The following is a 23,829-nucleotide window of genomic DNA, read 5'->3' on the forward strand; positions in this document are numbered from 1 at the left end:
CAATCTGGTCACCTGAAATCAAGTTATATTGATTATCGAATCGTGCTTTTCAATCCTTTTTCGTAACCGCTTTATAATAGTACTTATTTCTGCTATTAGGTATCTTTGCAATAATATCGGCAGCCTAAACATTTGAACTATGTTAGCTTAGTCTCTGGTAAAGTCTTCACATATATATACCTCTTCCGCATGATTATGACTTATTTTCTGCAATATAATGATTTGGTGGCTTATATATCTAACTGCAGAAGGTGATATTAACATCTTGGTATGTGTTATAATCATCTATAGCATATACATAATGTTTACAACCCTCAGGACAGCTAACATTTTCAGTATTAACCTATTTCTGCCATAAAAGTTAAACAAAGCGGTGAAAAGAAGCTAAAATTGTGATAAAGAAGGGAAAAACGATAAATCTTATCATGGTATCGTTACTTGTAGCGCAGATTTGGTAGCCTTGACGACAATACAATTTTTATGACGATATATGCTTGGATCATGTTATTTCATATAAAAGTGAATGATTTGTCTACCATCAGTGTATAGTTAAGTAGAAATAAATGCTGGTCTGCGATGCAAATATGAAAAAAACTATTATAGTAGCACTTGATTAATGAATTTTCAAGGACTTCGCGATACGATCTACCGCAAGACGGGAAGAACCATCTAATTGTGAAAACGGAAAATAAACTTTCAAATTTATTTATAATTAATTTCGAATTTCGACTGTGCGCAAAGCAGAAAGGAAAAAGTAGCGCAAAAAGGTGTCACGATACCCCTGGAGCGTTGCCACGCATGGGCCAGTCTATGGCGTACGATTAACTGATGTGAGTTGGTAGATAAAGGCGATGTTTGGTTCGATTAGCCTGATTCAGAGACTCTGACTTGAGTTGATGAAAATGTTCATTGTCGAAATGATCCAAAGCAGCTTTGGTGGATCTTCTTTGGAAAACTTCAATTTTCATCAAATCATTATCACTGCAATTACTATAAACTAAACTGCTATATTCAACGGTGGGTATGATATATTTATAGATAATAATAATCTACATTCCATGTTATTGAAATTTATCATTATAAATTCTATGAGATTCTTTGCTTCGGATACTTGGGAAGCAATATGCTTGGAGAAGTTCATACTGTTGCTATACCTCAAACCCAAGTCATGAACGGTGCTGAGGGGTTTCAGCGTGTGTATATATTTAGCCAGATCTAGACTAGAGCTACGGCGAACGTAAGTAAACCCACTTTCGTCAACACTCAGTGACAGATCGTTCGTATAATTTATTTATGTCTTCTTGGATTACCGCTGAAATTTACCTTTCCCTGGTAGAAAACATGAATGAATAAACCACTCTTAGATTGTTGGTAAAAGTGAAAAGTTTACCGTGCTGAAAGAGCGAGCATACATCATTGATGAAAAGGAGAAAAGGTAATATTTCAATGACACTTCCTTGTATAACCCCACTAATTACATTAATAGTCTTAGAGTAGCAAGATCAAAAGCAAAAGATTTGGTTACGTTTCTATGAAAACTATTTGAACAAGAATAAAGGAGGATTTCGTATGTTAAGTGGAGAACGTTTTAAAACAGGTTGTGTGAAGCTCCGTCTAAAGCGTCACTAAAATCAAAGCACAGAATTATCACTAACTGACCAACATCTCTTCTTTGGGTAATTTGATCACAAAATTCCATATGTGATGTGGAGCATGAAAGTGTAGTCATAAACCCATGTTCTGTCAATATAATCAAAAAGAGGGAAAATTCAATATGGCTTCCGTCATAATCAAAACATTGAGTGAAATGTCCTGGATTTAATCCATGGACATTGTAAAATAACAACAAAAACGTAGGAAAAGCAAAAGCTTTGGTAAAAAATAGATATTAATTGTAATGCGAATCGATGTAACTTCTGTCTAGATATAACAACGTTTGAGGAAATTCAAGTTTTGTCCTTTATCTTACTGTTTCTATGAAACAGCCGGACTGTTCATTGTCTACATACGTTCTCAGTTCTTTCAGAACGACTTAAGTTCACTAAAGTTCTCAACACTTTCACATAGTCTTCATTATCAAAATAAAACCAATGCGTGTTATCAAAGATCTCTATTTCAAACTACAGTAATATGGCTTGAGCAAACATTATTTCTTCACCTCTCATTTATGCTAATGATGGGAAAATATGAAAAACCACCAAATTGTAAGGACAGCATTTATTAACCGGGATAATTTTTAAAACATTCTTGTTGATGTACCATTTCAATTGATGTGTTTTACTTTGTATTCTGTGGCTTAAGAAGTTTACGGTGTTGTTCTATGGTTTTCTACCCTGAATTAATGGCCGTAATATTACGCCGAAAAATTGCAATATATCTTCAGTAAACTTGTACGTTATTTTTATGGCGGTTCATCAGTCAAAGCTTCTTTAGTTGGACAGAATTAGAACGTGGCTCTAAAACTTTTCAACGAGTGAGAGGAGCAGAAATCTCACAAATACAGATGGCGCATAGTCATTACATTAGTCAGCGAAGTGTAGAAAATCGCAGTGAACGCTGAAAGTACAAATATGTCGTTTTCTAATGCTTGTCCAGTGTTTTTACAGCTGAGAGCTTTGGTTGTAAAAAAAAGCTTCAAATTACTTGTTAATTGGTTACTCAAACATTGCAGAAGATGGGAGTAGAAATCAAACGTATCTGATAGCAGGACGGCTGATTTTCCTAGATGATCGAAGCAATTTCTCAACGTGTGACGTACTCATCTAAACAACGATGGAATGTTCCACACACATCAAGGTCATCCAGAAGATTAATGGCAATATGTAAGGTAAATAGGAACTTTGTTTTACCATAATATTCTGTATTTTTGACAGGTTCAGTATAAATCAACTTCACAAACGACGTCTATTGTGAATTACTCCTATTGGAAGAATTTTACTGGTTATCCAATTCATCATATATCAAAGTTGTATACAGGCCGTATTATTATTATTATTATTAAACTCCAGATAGTTGGTTCATACAAGTGCCTTCTTTGCAGAACAACAGTCAGTAACATTCCACTCATAATTTATTATGCCTTTAATAAACTGGTCATAGGCGGCACTAGATTTCCACATAAACGCATACAAAAAGCCACATGGATTTCACCGGATCGCACTACACATAAACGAATCGACCATATCTGCAGCAATAAAAAGCTAAGACGAACGTGAGAATCCAGAGAGGAGGTGATATAGCATCAGATCATCACTTGCTGGTCGCTAAGGTGAAATCGAAACCCAAGAAGCATAGGGCGACGTAACGGACATCACAAAATTTTAATACGGCCTTCCATCAGGATACAGACAGACGCAACGAAGTCAAGACTGTCCTCAGGCTTTTCGTGATCTACTCAATGGAGAAAGAACTAATATGGAGAAGAACTGGAAGGAGATCAAGGGGGCAATCACTTCAACACTTAAGAAGGTTCTGGGCCACAAGAAACACCATCACAAGGAATGAATCACTGTTGATAGGCTGGATTAGATTCAAGAAAAGAAGAACAAGAAGGCAGCAATCAATACCAACCGACAAGAGCAGAGAAAGCCAAGACACAAGCTGAATACACAGAAGTAAACAAGCAAGTGAAGAGGAGCATCAGAACTGAAAAACGTAAATATGTGGAACACCTAGCAATGATGATAGAAAAGGCTGCAAGAGAAGGAAATATGAGACAATTGTATGACACAACAAACAACCTCGCTGGCAATTATCGTAAACCAGAACGATTAGTGAAAAGCGAGGAAGGTAAAGTAATCACCAACATTGGAGAACAGCGAAACAGGTGGGTAGAACACTTCAAAGAACTCTTGAATTGACCAGCCCCACTGAAACCACCCAACATCGAAGCAGCACTCACGGGCCTCCTAATCGATGTTGGCCCACCAACAATTGAAGAAATCAGCATGCCTATCAGACAAATCAATAGTGGCAAAGATACTCCACATTCTCTTCAATAAGATTTGGGATGAGGAACAAGTACCAACAGACTGGAAAGAAGGACATCTCATCAAGATACCAAAGAAAGGTGATCTCAACAAGTGTGAGAACTACAGACGCATCACTCTTCTCTCAATATCAGGAAAAGTCTTCAACAGGGTGTTGTTAAACAGAATAAAGGACTCCGTAGATGCCCAACTTCGAGACCAACAGGCTGGATTAAGTAATGATCGGTCGTGTGCCGACCAGATCACAACACTATGGATCATTGTGGAACAATCAATTGAATGTAATTCATCACTCTACATCAACTTCATTGACTACGAGAAAGCGTTTGATAGTGTGGACAGAACAACACTATGGGGTCTTCTTCGATACTACGGCGTGCCTGAGAAGATGATCAACATCATACGGAATTAATATGGTGGAATTAACTGTGAACTCGCTCATGGAGGACAGCTCGCAGACTCGTTCGAGGTAAAGACCGGTGTCAGGCAAGCTTGTATACTCCCACCCTTTCACTTTCTCCTGGTGATCGACTGTATTATGAAAACGTCAACATCTGGGAGAGGCACTGGATACAGTGGACAGCTAGAAAGCAACTAGACGATCTAGACTTCGCAGGTGATCTGGTTCTTCTATCTCACACGCAACAACAGATGCAGAAGACAACCAGTGTAGCGGCAGCCTCAGCAGCAGTAGGTCTCAACATACACAAATGGAAAAGCAAGATTCTCCGATACAAACAACATGCACCAATCGAATCACACTTGACGGAGAAGATTTGGAAGATGTAAAAACCCTTATATATCTGGGCAGCATCATTGATGAATACGGTGGACCTGATGCATGATATCTACAAGTGAAGAACATCTGGAACTCAAAACAACTGTCAACCAACACCAAGGTCAGGATTCTCAATACAAATGTCGAGGCAGTTCTACTGCATGAGGCAGAAGCTTAGAGAACTACGAAAACCATCATCCAGAAGATACGAATGTTTTTTAACAGTTGTCTACGTAAAATTCTTCGGATCCGTTGGCCAGACACTATCTGCAAAAACATACTGTGGGATAGAACAAACAAGAAATCTGTAAGAAGCGCGCACATTGAGGGATGTACCTAACTGCGTCACAAGGCAATCCCTCACATGGAGTCCTCAAGGCCAAAGGAGAAGAGGAAGACCAAAGAACACATTGCGCCTAGAAATGGAGAAAGATATGGGAAGAATGAACAATAATTGGATAGAAGTGGAAGGAAGGCCCCGGACGGAGTGGGTTGGAGAACCAGTCAGTCAGTCAGTCAGCTACAACGTAAGATCAGGGACACATATGAAGTTTACATTGCGTTCGGCTACTTCACTCTCTATCCTTAGTTCAGGTGTTGACGTAAACCAGTCCTGAAGCAACAACTTGCATTTAGAGAGGTAGAATCCCATTCCAAACATTCTGGCAATGTTTCTCAGTGCTACGAAAAGACTGCATTTTATCAGAGTCTTCATCAGACAAGACTATGTCATCTCCGTATTCTAAGTCGATAAGTGGACCTGCTGGAAGGAGATCAATACCCGAGAATTCAGTCGACCAGAATGTTATTCCCATCAGCAGGTCTATGATGAAGTTAAACAAAAATGGAGAAAGTGGACAGCCTTGACGGACACCACTTGAGGTCGCAAAAGCAGATGGCAGTTCGCCATAAGCTCTGACTCGACTAGTAGTGTTCGAGTAAAGAGCCTTCACAAGGTTTGCGTACTTCTGAGGTACACTTTTCAACGACAGACACTGCCACTGCCGCCGCAGCCTTTTCCATCTCTTTTGCTTTCGTTGTCCACCACTGCCCACGGTCGTTCCTCAGACTTTTGCTTAACCTAGAACTGATTTGCCTACTCAGGTTTCCAGTTGTGTACTAGATGTTTATTGCGTCCTGATTAACACTTTGAGTACTGAAGACTACATGCACTGGGTAAATTACTAATTGTCGGGACTCTATGAATCTGAAGTTTTTGAAAATGAGTCCTGAGAATCTTACCGAGGCTGAAAATCAACTGTCAATCATTTACTACACAGCGTGAGGGTTTTTGACAGTAATGTGGGCTTATGTTGGTTAAAGACAGTAAAAACATAACCATAACCGTCTTAGACTTATCTATCAATTTCATCACTAATCTCAGTAATGGATCAGCAGTGTAGTCGTATTTCCTTTCGTAAATCCATTATAAATGAGTTGCCAGAATTGACGGAGTTCTACCTTAATCTGTGGCAGGGCTTCAAAAACTGCAAATTTCCACGCAAAAATCTACATCGTAGTAGTTATTCGTCAAAAATTTGCCTCTCTAATAATGCGAACATTTAACTATTTCGTTCAGCAATTTTCGATTGAATTTGACCTGAAATCACGATAACATCTAAAATGCAAGGAAACATCAGGAGGTGACTTGAAACTCATGCCAACCTCGTCACCGTCCATACCAACAAAAGCTAATTATTTTGAGTAAAATTTATTCGACACAACATAGTATATTTCGAAATAATTAGCTGATAATTTCAGAAAACCACAAGGATATCAATTATTCCGTTCATTGAGGACGAACAGTAATGTTGTGTCGTCGCAAATCGCCTTTGTGTATCAAAACGCAATAAATCGTTTGCATGGCTAGTTTTCCCTTGGTGTAACTTAGATCATTTAGGCGGTCACATCTTCACTGTTCAGCTCTAATACACTAAGTATTCACAAAAGTCTCTCATCATTTGGCTGATATATAACTGACCCGGTGCATCAACTTTCCTGAAAGAACAGAGAAGTTTGGGACTTGGGATTCGGCTGTAGAATTTAAAATGAGTATCCTCGTTGTTGTGAGGTTCGTTTTAAATCTGAGTTGCAGGGAAAACAGTTGTTTTTACCAATCCGACTTTTATCTGGTGTTTCGAAAATGTATGTAGTAATGTTTAGAAGTTTATTTTAAAACAAATTTTTGCACAATTATTCAGAGTTCGTCAATTTTCAAGTTATTCCGTTTGAGAATGCATGATATTCTTGGGGGAATTTGTGCAGAGTTTAGCATCTAAGTGGATAATCTCGCAGGGACACATATTTGACTTGTCCATGACCTTACAATGAGGGAAAGAAGGGATATTGGTCTACCATCGGGAGTTTTCATCTTAATAACTTTTACATGTACAGATCTAGATGTTCTCTTTACAGAACTAGGATCCAGATCAAGTCCTGTAGAAAAACACTTTAGTTAGGTCCATACATTCCTTCGCTAGTGTGGGTAAGACCCATGCTAGGCCAGGAGATTTATGAGTTTAAGCAGCACATAGCGTTCATGGTTTTGTGATAATAAAGCCAGACAGTGCTTAAATCAACACCTGAACTATTGAAGAGTCAGCTAGACGGAAAAACATATACGGTTAGTAGCAATTAGATTGATATTGCTTATACAGTAAACTAACTATATGAAACCAAGGGATAGAGATACACTATCTTCATATTGAGATGCAGTATTTTTATGAAACAGAAATAAAGCCCAGCGAAGCTTTTTGTAGAATTGCACGAACAAACTTCGAAATTAACCCATCTCGATTGATTTTTTTCGGAAAATGTGGTGCCATGCCATAAATGACCATTGTCTTTTGTTACTGCTGAGTTATCATTTGCAGATTCTTGTGTTTTGTAATTATGAAAAACACTTTCCTACTATGAGGATGTGACTACGAAGAATGCTTATGGTTTGTGCTGCGTCACCTCAAACACATTTGATTTCGACCTTGCGTATATCGCGGTAAATTTGGACAAGGAACGTACTCGAAACCTTGCTTCATTAGCTTATGGTTTCTAGGGTCAAATTGTTTAGGTTTTCTGCTTGTCATTGTTATTTATTCTCGATCGCTCTTACTGTCAAATGCAAGTAAATTTTGCGAGTTTTCTGAGTCTTCGGCTCATCTTTCCCCATGTTTCTCTTAGCTTTACTTAACTAAATTTCTCACACTTACCCAGTACTCAACGTCCCTCAGGCCAGATGCGAACCGCTATACTCAATAATATGAGATTCCCTCATAAAGATAATTAGGCAGTAGACATAATCTGGGAAGTAAGTCATACTGTGTTCAGCTCTATTCACATGGTTATGATATTTCAAATTTGATAATGGATGGGTCCCGTTTGTTTTGTCCTCTTTAGAACGGTTCAGATAGAGTTCATCATTCTTCATGCATCTTAGCATCGGTGAAGTCTTGAGTTTTGGAGGTAGCAGACATACGTACACACTATCTTCAGAAAGACACCTCAACAAACGTGGACTATATTGCTTTACTTTACGATGACGTGTTACTCAAGTGGTGTAATAACTTCAACCAATGCTTATGTGTGGACGGGAAGCTGAAGTGACAGAAACTCTAGACATCATATATTTTATTCGTCACTTGTCCATTTTGCCCATTTTTGACTTCGTTATGTACATTATTTGGAGGATTACACTTTAGAGATTTACGTCCTACTAAGAGACTTTTTTTATAGACTCAGATAACATAAATATCTATATAAGAGACTCTCATTCGATCTTTCGCAACACGGCGTGGTCCGTATGTACTTCGGCGCAAGTTGTCATACCCTTTTGTCAGGCCAAACTCGAGAATAGTAGAGCAACTAACAGTATGAGTGGTGATTGAAGATAAGGCTTCAAAGATACAATCCAAAAAAATTCGTAAAATAAAGCCAAAAAAAGTTGTGAGGTATTGAGCGCAGAATTTGGGGAAGATGAATAATGGATGCACTTGTGCACATGTGGTTACTATAATCAAGCGAACCCCAACCAGTTAGTTTACACGTATTAACATGGCTCAGTTCAGTTGTCGATTATGAGGGCTCTGATAAACATAATCTTCTGATCTCAACAACCCAAACATTTTTTGGATGTTTTCCTCGAAATGCGTAACGTTGCCACAAGGCTGGTCTGCATAATTATCTAAACTGATGATAAGTAATGAAGTCTCTCGTGTTCACTTCACTTAAGCTAGCAGTTTCATTAGTTTTCTCGATTTGGTGTCTACGAAATCTCCAGACTAATACAGAAAGCTTTCATAGCTCTTATCAGATTGCGTCACCTGTGATATGAACAAGATGCTTGCCAAGGAGGTGGTGAGTACACTGTGCAGTACTCTCTATTTTTATTACTATGAATCATGGTCGTTATACGTAGTCATTTATAGGTTACTAGTATTTGATCATGTCAGGGAAGTCCCACTCACTGCCTTCTCGCGGCGGGGTGTTTATGAAATTGAGAGGATGAAAAGCGAATATCCGGAGCTTTAACCGGATTCCAAACCAATGGTGCACATGGGCTCCAGTATCCTGCGGGAACAAATGGCGTATGAACCAATCATTGGTCACCGGCTACCATGGAACTGCATCTCTTTACGTTGCTCCACTGCCTTGTGGATCAGACCTTCGGGTCGAAGGCTCGGGGAGTGGCCGCCTAAGAAAACCACGTGCTTCGGTTTGGGCACCCGGGCAGTATCACAGCTCTCACACAAATCAAATGAGATTTGTGTGGCGCATATGCATTTGATGCCCCTTTGTTCCACATACAATTGGTCAAGTGACATAATTTGTCCTTAAAATTATTGCTGAATATTTATCAGTTGGAGAACCATGTACGCAAGGTTGCTGCGAAGAACGTTTCATTGGGAGACTTGGAAATTCTTCTCTTCAGGATGTCTCCAGTCATATCACCTTTGGAATCTATGTTTATATAAAGTGTTTTCTTTTCTACAGAGGTTATCTGTGCTCTATGCAGCTTAAGTTTTATATTCTTGTCAATAAATATCGATAGATACCCGTTTTGGATAATCATTTTCTTAATGAGTCTCAATTCGTTACCTATGATTACTTTTGATGAGTATTTGATGCAAAATTACCCGAGTTTCTGAATGTCTTATAATGTAATTTCTTTTTGTTTATTAAATAGAAACTAGGTCTGTTAAATAACTATAAATATGTTTATTTGTTTCGACACAAACATTAGTATAAAGGGGTACGAAATACATATGCACCACACAATAACAATGAGGTTGTGATGAGATAGAGAATGTTAAGTGCATATGATGAAAAAGAAAAATAACGAACAGAAATTAGTGTATGAGAGTGAAATAGTAATGAGAAAAAGCAGTTCAGTTAGCAGAAGTACAACCAGAAGGAATTCTTTCAGTCAAAGAAGTTACGTTCATTTTATGAAGTAAGCAAAAGAAAGTTACAATAGGATCGCCACTGGCTTCTATTGTGAGCCATGTCTAATAGCGTCTCTAGCCACTGTGTTACAACAGCTCAAAGATCCTAACCAGAGAGTAGTGAATGGCCAACAGAAGCCAGTCTTGTAGTTTTCTTTTATACTATTAGTACCGTATCATACACTGACCACCTCCCCGCCTTCTGCAGACAGTCCCAGTGTAGGCAAATAATACACGACGTGGGATCCTCTGGTACCACATTTATAGTAGGCCAAGAGACCGAAGTCGATGTATCAAGATGGTGACTCCAACTGAATTGTCGTCTCTGTGCCCGAACACACGATGCTGAACCTCTGCATTACTAACATGGTATTGCCACTAGATGTCAGCAATCTTTCGGAGACAACGGTGATCAAACACAGAGTCGTCTAACATCCTCAACTCAAAGAGACCAGGTTTTACAAGCATAGAGCAAAACTGCTCTCACCGATGCGTTGTAGATCCGACTTTTTACGGATAGACTAAGACCACGAAGGCGCTATATATGGCTTAGATTGGCATAAGCCGCTCTGGCTTTCATTATACTTGAATTGATCTCATCACTCACGCCACCACCAGCACTTATGCAGCTACCCAGATACACGAATTCCTTGACTATTTCTATTCGCTCACTAACTAGTGTGAGTGTAGGATCAGGGTCCTGCCAGTCTTGTAAAAGTACTTTGCACTTGGAAGGTGCAACGCACATACCATACCTACGGACACTGATCACCAATTGATTAAGTGCGGATTGCATGACTTGGGTATTATCGTACAGTAAGACAATATCATCAGCATGCTCAAGGTCGATAAGTTTTGCTCCAAGCAACCGATCCACATCACCATAATGTACATCCATCAAAGCTGTTTCTAAGACTTCATTGATGGCAAAGTCGGAGAGGAATGGTGGGATTGGGCAACACTGACTAACCTTACTTGAATGGAGCAATGGGGAGAGTTGGTTGTATGCCCTCACTCTGCCTGAGGTGTTTGTATATAGGGCTTTTAGGATGTTAATAAACTCCTCAGGCACACCCTTCTTCAATAGACCATCCCAGAGAACAGTCCTATCCAACGAATCGAAGGCAGCCCTGATGTCAAGAAACACTATGGTTGTTGGCCTGTGGCAAGTATGACGGTGTTCTAACATTTGGCGGAGGGTGAAGGTATGTTTAATACATTTTCAATTAGAACGAAAACCAACTTGCTTCTTGTGGGTTTTGAACAATCTACGAAGTATAACAGAAGCCAATAGTTTGGACGCAATCGGAAGTAGACTTATTCCCCGATAATTGTTGCAGAAACGATATGAACCGTTTTTAGAGATAGGAACAAATATCGACTCATTCCCTGATGTTGGAACACTCGGATTGCTAGACCTCTGCAAACAACGCAGTCATTTCCTTAACCAGAAGGTCGCCATCATCTTCAAAAAGGGTCGTGCAATGCTAACGGGTGTTAGAGATGGTTGGAAGAGAATTAGGGGCGGCCAAACCAAAACGTGGCATCAGTGCTTGAAGTCACTAACTTCTAGTCTGAGCCATGTTGGTAGATGCACACTACTTGGTTGGGGTCCGCGTGACTTTCGTAACCGATGGTTGGAGACTCTTGGTGACATGGCTTAGAATCGATCACAATGGCGTCGGTGCATACACTCCCTGTCTTCCCTTAAACTAAGAGATTAAAATTGCTTCATATCTTTCTTTCTACTAACTAATTCTTTCTTCCTGTACTGTATCCTTATATGCCATCTTTCTTTTATATATTAGCACCTTTGACCTAACCACTCCTATGAATCCGGTGTTCATCTTGCTGTGCTAATGAGGTATGGCAACCTGGACCGATGCATATATGTGCCTGGTCCTACGTTGTAGCTGACTGACTGGAGGTAAGTTATCTGGACCCGGTGATTTTTAGCGCTTCAATATTTGGAGTTCCTTGAGGACTTCCGCCTCATTTGGTGAATCAGTCTTCACAGGCCATGGAAGGCAGGGCAGTCTGATTGATGTCGCCTAGACAACAGACCAGTTGAACTGTTTCTCAAAAAACTGCCCATTGCTCAAGACGTTGATTGATGTTAGTGATTGGTGTTCCGTCATCTTCACAGATTGTTCCACTCACACCAGACTTCTTACTGCCAGTGACTCGGATGAGTTCAAAGAGCTTCTGGTGGTTACCAGATGCAGTTGCTGCTTCCAACTCATTGGTACGCCCCGACCGCCAGGCCTCTCGGTCCAAGATTTGTCCGGTTTTATTTCGAAACAGTCGTCGTTTGTGGTCAAACTCACAGTCACCTGGAGTAGACCGAAGGGCTTCAACGATTTGTAAGGAGCCAGAAGAAACCCAATGTTTATAAACGGGACGTTTCGCGAAGCCGCAAGCGACTTTACTCATCATTTTCATGACGTCGTGCAATTGCAACCAATGCTCATCTGTACTTTTCGATGGGATGATAACTAACCTTGAACCTAGCTCGGTTTGATATTTAGTTGCAACCAATTTACTGTCATCGGTGCTTTTAGGACGATGAATTTGTTGGTCACTGAAAAGTAAGGTAAGATTAGAGCAAACATGGGCATAATTATAGTTCAAATAGGTACTTCAAAGTGAGCGGCAGTCTTGTTCACAACCACGCTAGCGGTAGCTGATTACGATGTGATCAATCTGAGTCCAGGCTTGAGATGCAGAGGGAGGGCGCCAGGTGGCACATTGGCGATGACTGTGTCGGTAGTTGGTGCTAGCCAGAAACAGGTTATGGTCTGCACACACTTGCAGTAGACGGCCAGCGTTATATGACCTGCGACCAATAAGTTCCCGTTGACTACCTAAATGACCCTCTTCTGTGCCCAGACGCCTGATCTGAGTGTTCAAGTCCCAGACTAGTACTACAATATCTGTCGAACGCAGTTTCTGTGGAAGAACTGCTAACTGGTGATAAAATTTATCCTTGATCGCATCCAGGATGCAATCTGTTGGAGCGTAGGCGAAGATAATGAAAAGACATCGTTTCTCGTACGGATTTCTTCCTACTTTGATTTTTATTTATTTTAACACATAGATATTGGTACAAGGAGGCACCAAATACATATGCGCCACACAAATTTCACTTGATATGTGTAAGGGCTGTGATACTGCCCGGGTGCCCAAACCGAAGCACGTGGTTTTCTTAGGCGGCCACTCCCCAAGCCTTCGACCCGAAGGTTTGATCCACAAGGCAGTGGAGCAACGTAAAGAGATGCAGTTCCATGGTAGCCGGTGACCAACGATTGGTTCATACGCCATTTGTTCCCGCAGGATACTGGAGCCCATGTGCACCATTGGTTTGGAATCCGGTTAAAGCTCCGGATATTCGCTTTTCGTCCTCTCATTTTCGTGAACAACAGTAATGCCACGAGAAGGCAGTGAGTAAGAATTCCCTGGCAGAGGCTGTATACGCGTGGGCATGTGAGAGCTTCTCGAGAGGGAGAGCGGACTCTCCCCACTCTCGGCCGTACCAGGGGGGCCTTACTTTGATGGAACCTTGTAATTTAACAGCACATAGCTGACTTAATGGGGACACAATTGAACAATGCTGCCTCATCTCTATCACTTAGTGTGACCCCGACACCAGCTAAATCAGACGAAGACGCCAGAGGGTCTCCAGATAAATACACTTTGAACAAGCTTTGTGAAGTGATAGGTGGATAGCGAATTTGTAGTGCTTCACTAAAGTTTTGAATACGGGTCTCGGATAGACAACAGACTTCGATTGTGAGACTTTCTCAAGACTTTAAATATAATTGTAAAACGTTTGTAAATGATAATGTCGAAAAGAACTTTCTCCCTAAATTATCTTTTTTTTATTTATTGTGCTGAAAATTCTATGTTGTACCAAACATATAATATTGAGTAAAGCCATTTATTGTGACAATATGTTTTCGTGTTATGTGTAGCAAGTAAGTTATGTGCTGTAATTTAATATTAACTTGTAGAAAGTAACTTAGAGAGAAATTTATCAGCACCTACATCTTACTATATTGGATCAGTATATTGTTTGATATACTGTCATTTTGGCCTCATCTGATCAAGTTCTTTTAAACTATTTTGTATTTTAGGTATTCTTAAATGTCTTATCTTGAAGCTTTTCCAACATGTACAAAGGTGAAAAGATGTGTACAGTCAGTCTGCTCAGAGTATGCTATTTTTTATATAAGTATAATTTTAATCTATATTGCTTTATTTTAGAACATTCGAAAAAGATGTAAGATCATTTAAACCACCACAAAATACAATATTATTTTAGTTGAAATATCCCCGCCTGTTGGATAAATCAAGAAATAATATAATCCATACTCCATCATTATGCGATGTTAGTTACAGTTCAACAAACCGTTTAAATGAATTTGAAAATGCCAACAATCCTTCATGTAGTCATGATCGACTTGCTCAGTTATCCGCTTTAATTGATCAATGTTCACATGGCGAATTGTTGCATATAAAAAAAACTATAAAACCATTGTTGAAACGAGATTTTATTGCATATTTACCTGTTGAAATTTCTTTACATATCTTACAATATTTATCGCCTCGAGACATATTTCATTGCGCCCAAGTGAGTTGGTGATTCCATGATATATATTTTTTGATGTGGAAGGATTTTGTGTCATGTTGTACATATGGGTACCAATCTATGAGGTCATTGATAACTGAGCCATGTTAATAGGTTTATAATACCTGGGTTGAGTCCTCGTAATCATCTTAACTAATGGTTAGAGACTTTGGATGACACGGCTCGCAATCGTTTTCTGTGGCACGGGTGCATCCATTATTTGAAAAAATGTTGATATTGTTTGTTCTCCTCTGCTTCTCATGTTGTTACTTTCTCTTACTTCACTAACGTGAGATGGACCAACTTGGATCAGTATATATTTGTGCCATCTGTTTCGCTGTTCTTGGATCTCAGTGATTGGCTTGCCTTCTTCGTCCTTGACTGGTCTTTCTGGTTTACAATATTTCTCTGCTAGTTTCCTCGTTGCACCATAAAGTTACTTCATTATTTCCTTCTCGCTGCTTTTTCGTTTGTCCTTTGCCAGGGCTTCCACTTATTTCTATTTATAGGCTCTAATGCTCCTTTTCTATCGTTCGTTTGTTTCTGTGTATTCAGTCTCTGCTGTTGTTCAATTGTTGTTAATTTCTGTCTTATTGTTTGTCCTTTCTCGAATCTTGCCCAGAGTATTGATAGAGATGCATTTTTATGATAGCGCTTCTTAGAGCCAAAAACATCCTATCATGTTGAAGTGAGTGCTTTCTTAATCCTTTACCAGTTGTTCCCTATAGTAGTTCACTCTTCTTTAATTAGATCTTGTGAGGTTTGTAACCGTTGCTTAAAGTTCTATTGAATTCTCTGGTTCTCTGTAGTTTTGTCCGGAGAGACCCATGTAGCTTCATGTATGTGTTTGCGTGGGGATAGTGTCACTTATAACCATTTTTCGAAGGGATATAAATGAGCAAATCTCTCACCATTCCTGTTTATTTTTTCTATCCTATGTCATCTCATGACATTTTTATACCGTGTTGTCCATTCCGACTTTAGCGTTTAGGTCTCCCATCAAAATACTCAGGTCCTTTCCTGGGCAGTCAGTCATCTACAATGTAGGACCAGGCACATGTATGCATCTGTCCACGTTGCCACATCTCATTAGCACAACAAGATGATCGCCAAATTCATAGAAGTAGTTACTTCAGTGGTAGTAATGTGTTAAAAATGATTGTTTATAAGACGAAAGAATCAGTTCGTAGAAAGAAAGGTAATGAAGTATTTTTAATCTCACAGTTTAAGGGAAAACAAAGTGTGTATATACCTAAGCCACTGTGATCAGTTCTGAGCTATATCACTCAGAGTCTCCAACCACTGGTTACGATAACTGCGCGGACCCCAACCAACATTTCGTCTTTATCTAACAAAAATGTATCACCTGCGTATTTTTAATCGACAAGTGAATTTACAGTTAAGAGATCAACCCCTGGAAATTTAGATGACAGGTGTGTCATATCTAGAAGTGTCTATGACAAAGTCATTTAAAAAAGAAAGTGAAAAGTCCTGGCGAACACCACTTGAAGTTGACGATTTTGATGATAGTTATCCATAAGCTCTAACTCAAATAATAACGTCAAAGTAATCGTCCTTTAAAAGCTTGATGCAATTCTTTGGTACCCTTTTCATTGACAGACCACCACAAAATCTCTCGATCGACATAGTTGAATGCTACTTTAAGGTCAAATACATCTATAATCGGACATTGGACAGTATGCCTGTGTTATAAAATATGTTGTAAAGTGATAATTTAGTCGATTCATCTTACTCCTTATCTGAAACCAACCTGACTTTCTTGGATTTACTCTTCATGAGCCCTAGGCATTGAATGTTTGTAAGGGCCAATATTTTGAACACTATATTAGTCATACTGATTCCTTTCTCAATTTTGTCTTTTTCTCGTAAACTGGTACGATCGAGATCAGTTAAATGAGACTTCGCCTACTTCTCAGGTTCTAACCAATGTTACAGTCAACTTAACTGCTGAAACTGGACCACTATCCTCCAATATTTCCAGGACTAATCCGTCTGAACTGTCTTCCCTCCTTCGCGTCACATTATTTATAACATTTATAACCTCATTAGGAATTGAAGGACTTTTTTCAGTTTCTCATTCAGGTTGTTTAGAGATTGCTCGTAACTGGAGAGTTGCTATAGAGTGGCTGTACTGTTCCATAGTGTTCTTCCCGTTTATTTAATTTGGACTCAAATTGACTGACAGTTCCATTCTTGTCCGAGATAGTTTCACTAACGCTTGCCGTTTTAATACTTATTTCCTTTATTCGAAATATTTACTTAATGTTACCAATCCACTATACTTTTTCCATCAATTTTGCTTTCACTATATATCACCATTGAATACCGTTAAGCACTGGATAGTTGTTCTTCCCTAATCAAGGTTTCCTTACCAGGGATCAAACCTAGGACCTTCAGTCTTTACGGCTCTTGTCCTTCAGAACATTCTGTTTCTATCAAATGATTGACATTTCTAACCTTGGTCAATTCACAACGCTGCCGTAGGTTCCTAAGCTGAAGCGAAATAGCTATGGTTGTCTATCCACAGTTAGTCTGTGATACAAGGTACAAAGTTAAACAATTTCCACAAACCCATCATTAGTAATGGAACTTTTCCATCTCACTTTTAGCAACTTCAATCGATGCACTTATGTTCCAGGTTCTACCCCACATGTCTCCATATTTCTCTCTATTCTTTTTTCTTTTTGTAGGTTTCCAAAACTTGGCAACTTGTTTGTGATGATAATTTGCTTTGGTATCGTTTGTGTGTAGGTGCTGGATTGTTTAACACATTATTCAACAAATCCACAATGAACTTATATTCAGGTAATGTGTTTATTTGTTTTTGTTTTTTTATTGTAAACACAAAAAATCAATCTAGGTACCCATCTGGATTGTCTTTTATGTGTAAATAAACCTACAAATTCACATTGTAATGAGACAAAATCCCTTTTTGAAAGCTCTATCATCAATAATAGTAATATCACTGATGATGGTGACAATTTTAAGGTACATGATTGTGATGTGTCCATGAAAAGTGATCATATTCAATCTTTTGACACTGATAATGAATCAACTTTTGCATTATCTTATTCTGGTAATCCTTCAAATTTTTTTAATTTGAATGAGGTAAGTAATTTTAATATTAAATCTTTTTTAAACAAGCATTTTACTTTTTAGATGCTTATATTCTGGTTCTAATGGAAGTCATTTGCCATGTACACTTGGTTTTGAGCTATGAAGTGTGTGTGTGTGTGTGGTCTAGTGGTGCTAATTACTCTCTGTTACTTGAAATGAACTAAGTGAAGTGGGACTGAATCTCATAACTTGAAATCCGAATGCTTTGGCTGCTAAGCCATTGTTCCTAGTATAATTTAATAACCGAAGTTTTTATTTCCTTCTATTGAAATCTAGTCATAATTGATTGGTTATTAGTTCACTGTAAAATTCATCATTATCAATTCATTGATTATCTAATTGTTGAAGGGTATATTTACGATTGATTGATCACAGATTAATGGCTAGTCCCATGTTTGTCTGATCTTTTAATGGTGATCGAATTCCATAGATTAAGATGTAATGTCACTAGTCTAAGTGATTCAACATTGCTAACACCATGTTGATCTGTTAGGTTGTTGAAAGTAGGCTAATCGATCACATTGCATTCGATAGAATTCGATCCTCACTAAAAGACTAGACAAACATATTATTGGTCACTACTCAGTGATCAATTGTAGATATTTCAACCCCGCAGGAGGTCAATTGCGAACCGAATCGGTTAGTTGTAATATCAAACAATGAAGCTAGGTAAATGACACCTGTCAGTAGATTTCACGTTTTAGTTGATGCGGGTTAACACTTGAGAATTTTATATTGTACTAAATATATAATATTGAATAGGGCCATCAATAGTAATAAATAAATAATGTTCACTGATCACGACGTATTCAAACTACAACTGCTCTTAATATGATTTTTCAGCTTTATGGTGTATCATTCCACTTGCTAACCCATAAACTTTTGTTGGTATTTTGCGAACATAGATATTATCATAAATGGGACAGTTTTGTTTTTCGTAGCGTATATGTCACTCATTGACATGTAATATTAATGGTTATACTTTTATCTACTTTTTATTTCATATCGTAGAATTCTATATATTATTACTTTCTTCCATACAGGTCAATTGGAAGTCTTTATATCGTCAAGATTTACATACTCAGTGCAATTGGAGAAATGGTGGACCATGGCATCCTATCATTGTACCAGCTCATCATGTAGGTGTACTACAATTTTACCTTAGAATAGATTAAATGTCGCTAGCAATCGAATCCAGGACTCAGGTTTTGTCCTATTTGGGACTCGTCAACCGGATGTGTCTGCATCTCGCAGTTGACATTCACTCCGAGACTGGGACCTAGTACTGTACCGTCTACTTCGAACACTTAGATACTGAGTTCATAAAGCCGCTCACTTCTGCACATCCCATCTATTCTATACTAATTTTTGGCACAATAGCTATATTGAGGTAATCCGCACAGAATGCAAATATGCCAACCAATTCTGATGAAATCTCAGTTAAAATATTAGCAGTAGGATAATCCAATCCATTTGAAATAAAATTACTGTTTTTATGACTATTGGTATTTTGAATGGTGGAATAGTAACTGTATATGTGTATACTTAAATGAATATCGCGATTATGTCCTTGGCTTAAGGGGATCATTGAAAAATAATCAATAATATAAGTAGGTCGTATGTTAAAAGTCTTGCTTGGGATGAAACCTTTAACAGATAATGCGATGACCAAAAAGGAGCCTTTCTTTCCAAGACTTGGGTTAAAGCAAGGGTGATAAAATAGCTTATGAAAACACTCTCGATACTATGGCCTAAAGTAAATAAGCTAGTTTTTAATGCATAGCACTATTTTGTTTGAGCTGTAAACAGCTGATGAGAAACTGCAAAATATAATGAATTCGTGTTATTCTACTACGTTAATTGTTAGTTAGCTAAAACAACCCAACAGGCTATGAAAGGCGGTAGTATCGGTTTACTATCCCTCATCTATTTGACTTATGTTAACCTGGATTGTTGAGTAAAGAGATCAATGTACTGGTTGGATGTTGCTATCCAGAAGCCAATAAACTATAGGACTAAAAGATCTAAAGTGGAGCTGAATTTTATGCAATAAGTATACTCGTAGGTTGGAAGTCTGTCAAAAATCCTGATGGAACATTAAAGTATAATAAGCCAACTTGTTAAGATAAGTCGGAATTCTTATAACCTTTGGTAAATTCTGGAGCAACTGAATTAGTATATGATCCAGTAGTAGATATTTCACGGTTGATGTTTTTAGCAATATATATATATATATATATATATATATATTACGTTAGAGCCAATCCGAAGAATCTCTGATTGGGTCAGGTGACCGACTTTTCCTATGGCTATGAAATAGGTTCTAGAGATCTAGGTTTATAAATTCCTAGTTTTTTTTAAAAATTATTAATGTAATTGGTGTGTGTTAATCCTCGACTCACTTTCTCCCTATGTGTATCAAACCAATAAGATTTCTCCATTGTCTATCTACCCTTTTTACTGCCATCTCACTAGTCAAATCAGACGGAGCCTAATTAATTCTCAGGTGGTGTGATTTGTTTTGTTTGGTATTATAAACTCCTTTTTACAACATAGCGTTATTTGAATTGGTTCAATCGTCTTGAAGGCCAAACCTTAACATTGAAGCATATGGATGAGCGCTTGTATTGAAATGAATAAATGAGAGGACAGAATATTAGTGTCGTCATTCGAAAAGCTTATCACAAACCTGCTACTTCAGTCTATTATGCATCCGAGACTCATAGCACAGACAAGAATAGTATTTAAAGGTATAAAATTTGTATCAAAAGCTCCCTCCACCATTCCCCTGTACCCTACCAAGCATCATCTAAACCAAACCGTGAAATGACTATTCGTACGCATAAAAATGCTAAATTAAGATTGTTAATCAGTTTGACTTTTAGGTATGAAAATTACGGAAATAATAGTCGCCCAATACGTTTATTTTAACGACCGTAACTTCTGGGTCAGCCTAACTTGGGTTATGATCTTTAATTAGTTGGGGATTCTGAAACGTTAGCTGCACTTATCATCAATCTTGGAGGTTGCAACTGGGAGTCGCCAAGTGAACGATGGTCTAAAATGCTAATTTCCTCAACACTGGATCAGAAAAATGTAGACGGTCGATTTTCGGATGTGATAGGTACTGATGGTATCCACAGGTGCAACAAGAAGTGTACGATTCTGTACGAGATAATTGCACTAAATGCCTTCATAAAGACGATGCCAGTAACATTTGGAATCCTGGTCAAAGAAAATTCCGAGCTAAATGGCAGGTTCGTAGCCTTCTTCCGAGACAATGCTTTGACAGGGATACCTGTTCTTTCATCAGTGACGACAATCTTGCTATAAACAGCTGGTTTCATGTTAGATTGCATGAAATAAGGAAAGAAGTGCCTAGAAATGTTGTGTTCCACTGCAGTATAGAATTACTGGAAATGTGAAGTTGTATCTGTCCGAAAGCATGGCACTTACTGGAAACTGGAGTGCTTTAGTTCGGGACATCAATAAAGGACGAATCTTATTCTTCTGAACAGCTGTCAAACGACTAATGCGGGGATCTTTCTTACATATGAAACGGAGAAACTCGTGATTATAACTGAATGATCACCTAGGTACTGCATAAAAGCCTGCCAACCGACTAAATGTATAGAACTGACATCCATAACTAACAGACTATCTGTGCCACGAAGTGAAGTATTGACTATGAGACCAAACTCCATGTCGCTTGAGAAGTTATTGGTTCGTGAAGGTGAATTTTTATTCTGTACACGATTTGCATTTCTACGAGTGTCTCATATTATGGAATGCCAAGAAGTCACGTTCTCAAAAGCTTTTGGTTGTCTGAGGAATTCTACATCTGTCAATGAATGGTGAATTATTTATTTGCTTATTTTAACACAGAGATATTGGTACAAGGAGGCACCAAATACATATGCGCCACACAAATCTCATTTGATTTGTGTGAGAGCTGTGATACTGCCCGGGTGCCCAAACCGAAGCACGTGGTTTTCTTAGGCGGCCACTCCCCAAGCCTTCGACCTGAAGGTCTGATCCACAAGGCAGTGGAGCAACGTAAAGAGATGCAGTTCCATGGTAGCCGGTGACCAACGATTGGTTCATACGCCATTTGTTCCCGCAGGATACTGGAGCCCATGTGCACCATTGGTTTGGAATCAGGGTTTTCCAACTCCCCTAGGTGGACTCTCCATGTCCACCAACCCGGTTAAAGCGTCGGACAACCGCTTTTCGTCCTCTCAATTTTATCATCATTTTTTTATGAAATGATGAGTTTTAACGACGAGTGATTTCGGCTGTGTGAAATATTCTTTTACATTTGTGCCCATTACCGGCATTAACGTGTTCATTCCTGCCAGTCATCCAAAGCATGTTGCGTTATGTTAGTGAACTACATAGAAAATAGTACCTCCTTTCTTAGGATATAGGGATGAGGCTTCAACGAGATTGCTGACGGTGTATTTGTATTGCCCCTTCATTACTTCGGTTCTACATTCTCATGGTTATTCTTTACAACCCAGTTATTCGGTACAAATAACTACCCAATAACCTTTATTTTAAATTCGTGTCGTTTACAGCTTATAGAGTATGTAGTATAATAGCGTGTTAATAAGTATGCATAACTGCAATAATGATGTTTAGATAATGCATAATTCCTTATGTGATTCGTAATTTCCGCATACAGGTTCACCCCACTTAAGATCCAGATGGGGACAACATTAATATTAGGATTTGAACAATGTATCGTTTCATTGACTGACCAGTATCAGTTTGAGATGATTTTCACTACCGACTTGAAGCAGTTGACCTATATCTGCCGTTATTAAATATAAATTTTTCGATGATACATACTTTTGGAATTGTAGTAAACTTTCACTGTTTGACATGGTTACCATATTCTCATTTACAAGTGAGAAAGTTGTTGCACGTTAATATTACTAAAATTGTATCATTTTAACAAGAATGTTATAAATGACAATGTTGAAAGATCATTTTTCTGCAAATATTCATATATGAGATATGATTTCAAATATACTTACAATTGACTGACTTTCCAATATGACAATGAACAAGTTAGTAGCATGAAACGGCTGTTCAGCGCTTCCAGGATTTAAATGGTGGTTTTGTTTAGCTCATAGTACTACTACTACGTGATTTAAACCATGAAAGTTCTACAATCTGCCCAAATTTCTCGATACTGTAGATAATTATCATTCGATAAAATACAAACATTTCACTAGTATGAACGAGTGAAAATCTTTTTATTTTCAAAAATAATGTATAATTTACATCTCATTTAACCATTTTATTCAATCTATTAAGAATTACATAATGTGTGGACAACAATCTGGTAAATTGTATTTTTAATTAGTGGTACCCATTGTTTGAGACTAACCTTATTAATAAAATGAGTAATACAGAGATATGAACGAAGAATATCCTTGAAGAGGAAGAATGTATTTGTAAAACGACATATACACTTCAAAATTGTGTTATTCGCACATTAGAAAGATCAAAATGATTTGGAGTAAAGTGTCCAGTCACAATAAGTAGAATAGTATTATAGCAAAAATGAAAATGTAAAAAAATTGTGTGAATAAGATGAATAGTAGGAGAATTTTATCTTGTCAATTGAGATAATATTATTAATGATATCACTGGTTGAAATCATGAGTCAATTGAAGCTGGACTACCATGGAAAACCTGGAAGCACTGGACGGCCGTTTCGTCCCAGTATGGGACTCCTCAGCAGTGCGCATCCACGACGTCGCCCCTTGCGAGATTCGAACCCAGGGCATACTGGTCTCGCGTGCGAGCACTTAACCAATAGACCACTGAGCCGGCATTCAACGGTGTTAA

General features: G+C 38.3%; 1 protein-coding gene across 1 annotated transcript in view; it reads left to right on the forward strand.

The window, feature by feature from the left end:
* The first annotated feature begins 7,741 nt into the window (after nt 1-7,741).
* The window catches only part of FBXW7 (F-box/WD repeat-containing protein 7), a 29,534-nt gene continuing 13,446 nt past the window's right edge, over nt 7,742-23,829 (forward strand). Inside the window, exons 1-8 of the mRNA XM_051213805.1 lie at nt 7,742-7,888; nt 7,945-8,071; nt 14,339-14,416; nt 14,469-14,484; nt 14,527-14,835; nt 17,544-17,658; nt 17,714-17,961; nt 19,014-19,109. Of these exons, the coding sequence (XP_051069814.1) occupies nt 14,349-14,416; nt 14,469-14,484; nt 14,527-14,835; nt 17,544-17,658; nt 17,714-17,961; nt 19,014-19,109 (852 nt within the window). The 5' untranslated portion in view covers nt 7,742-7,888; nt 7,945-8,071; nt 14,339-14,348. The remainder of the gene's footprint in view (nt 7,889-7,944; nt 8,072-14,338; nt 14,417-14,468; nt 14,485-14,526; nt 14,836-17,543; nt 17,659-17,713; nt 17,962-19,013; nt 19,110-23,829) is intronic.

Source organism: Schistosoma haematobium, chromosome 3, assembly GCF_000699445.3.
Source record: "Schistosoma haematobium chromosome 3, whole genome shotgun sequence".
Classification (NCBI taxonomy): Eukaryota; Metazoa; Platyhelminthes; class Trematoda; order Strigeidida; family Schistosomatidae; genus Schistosoma; species Schistosoma haematobium.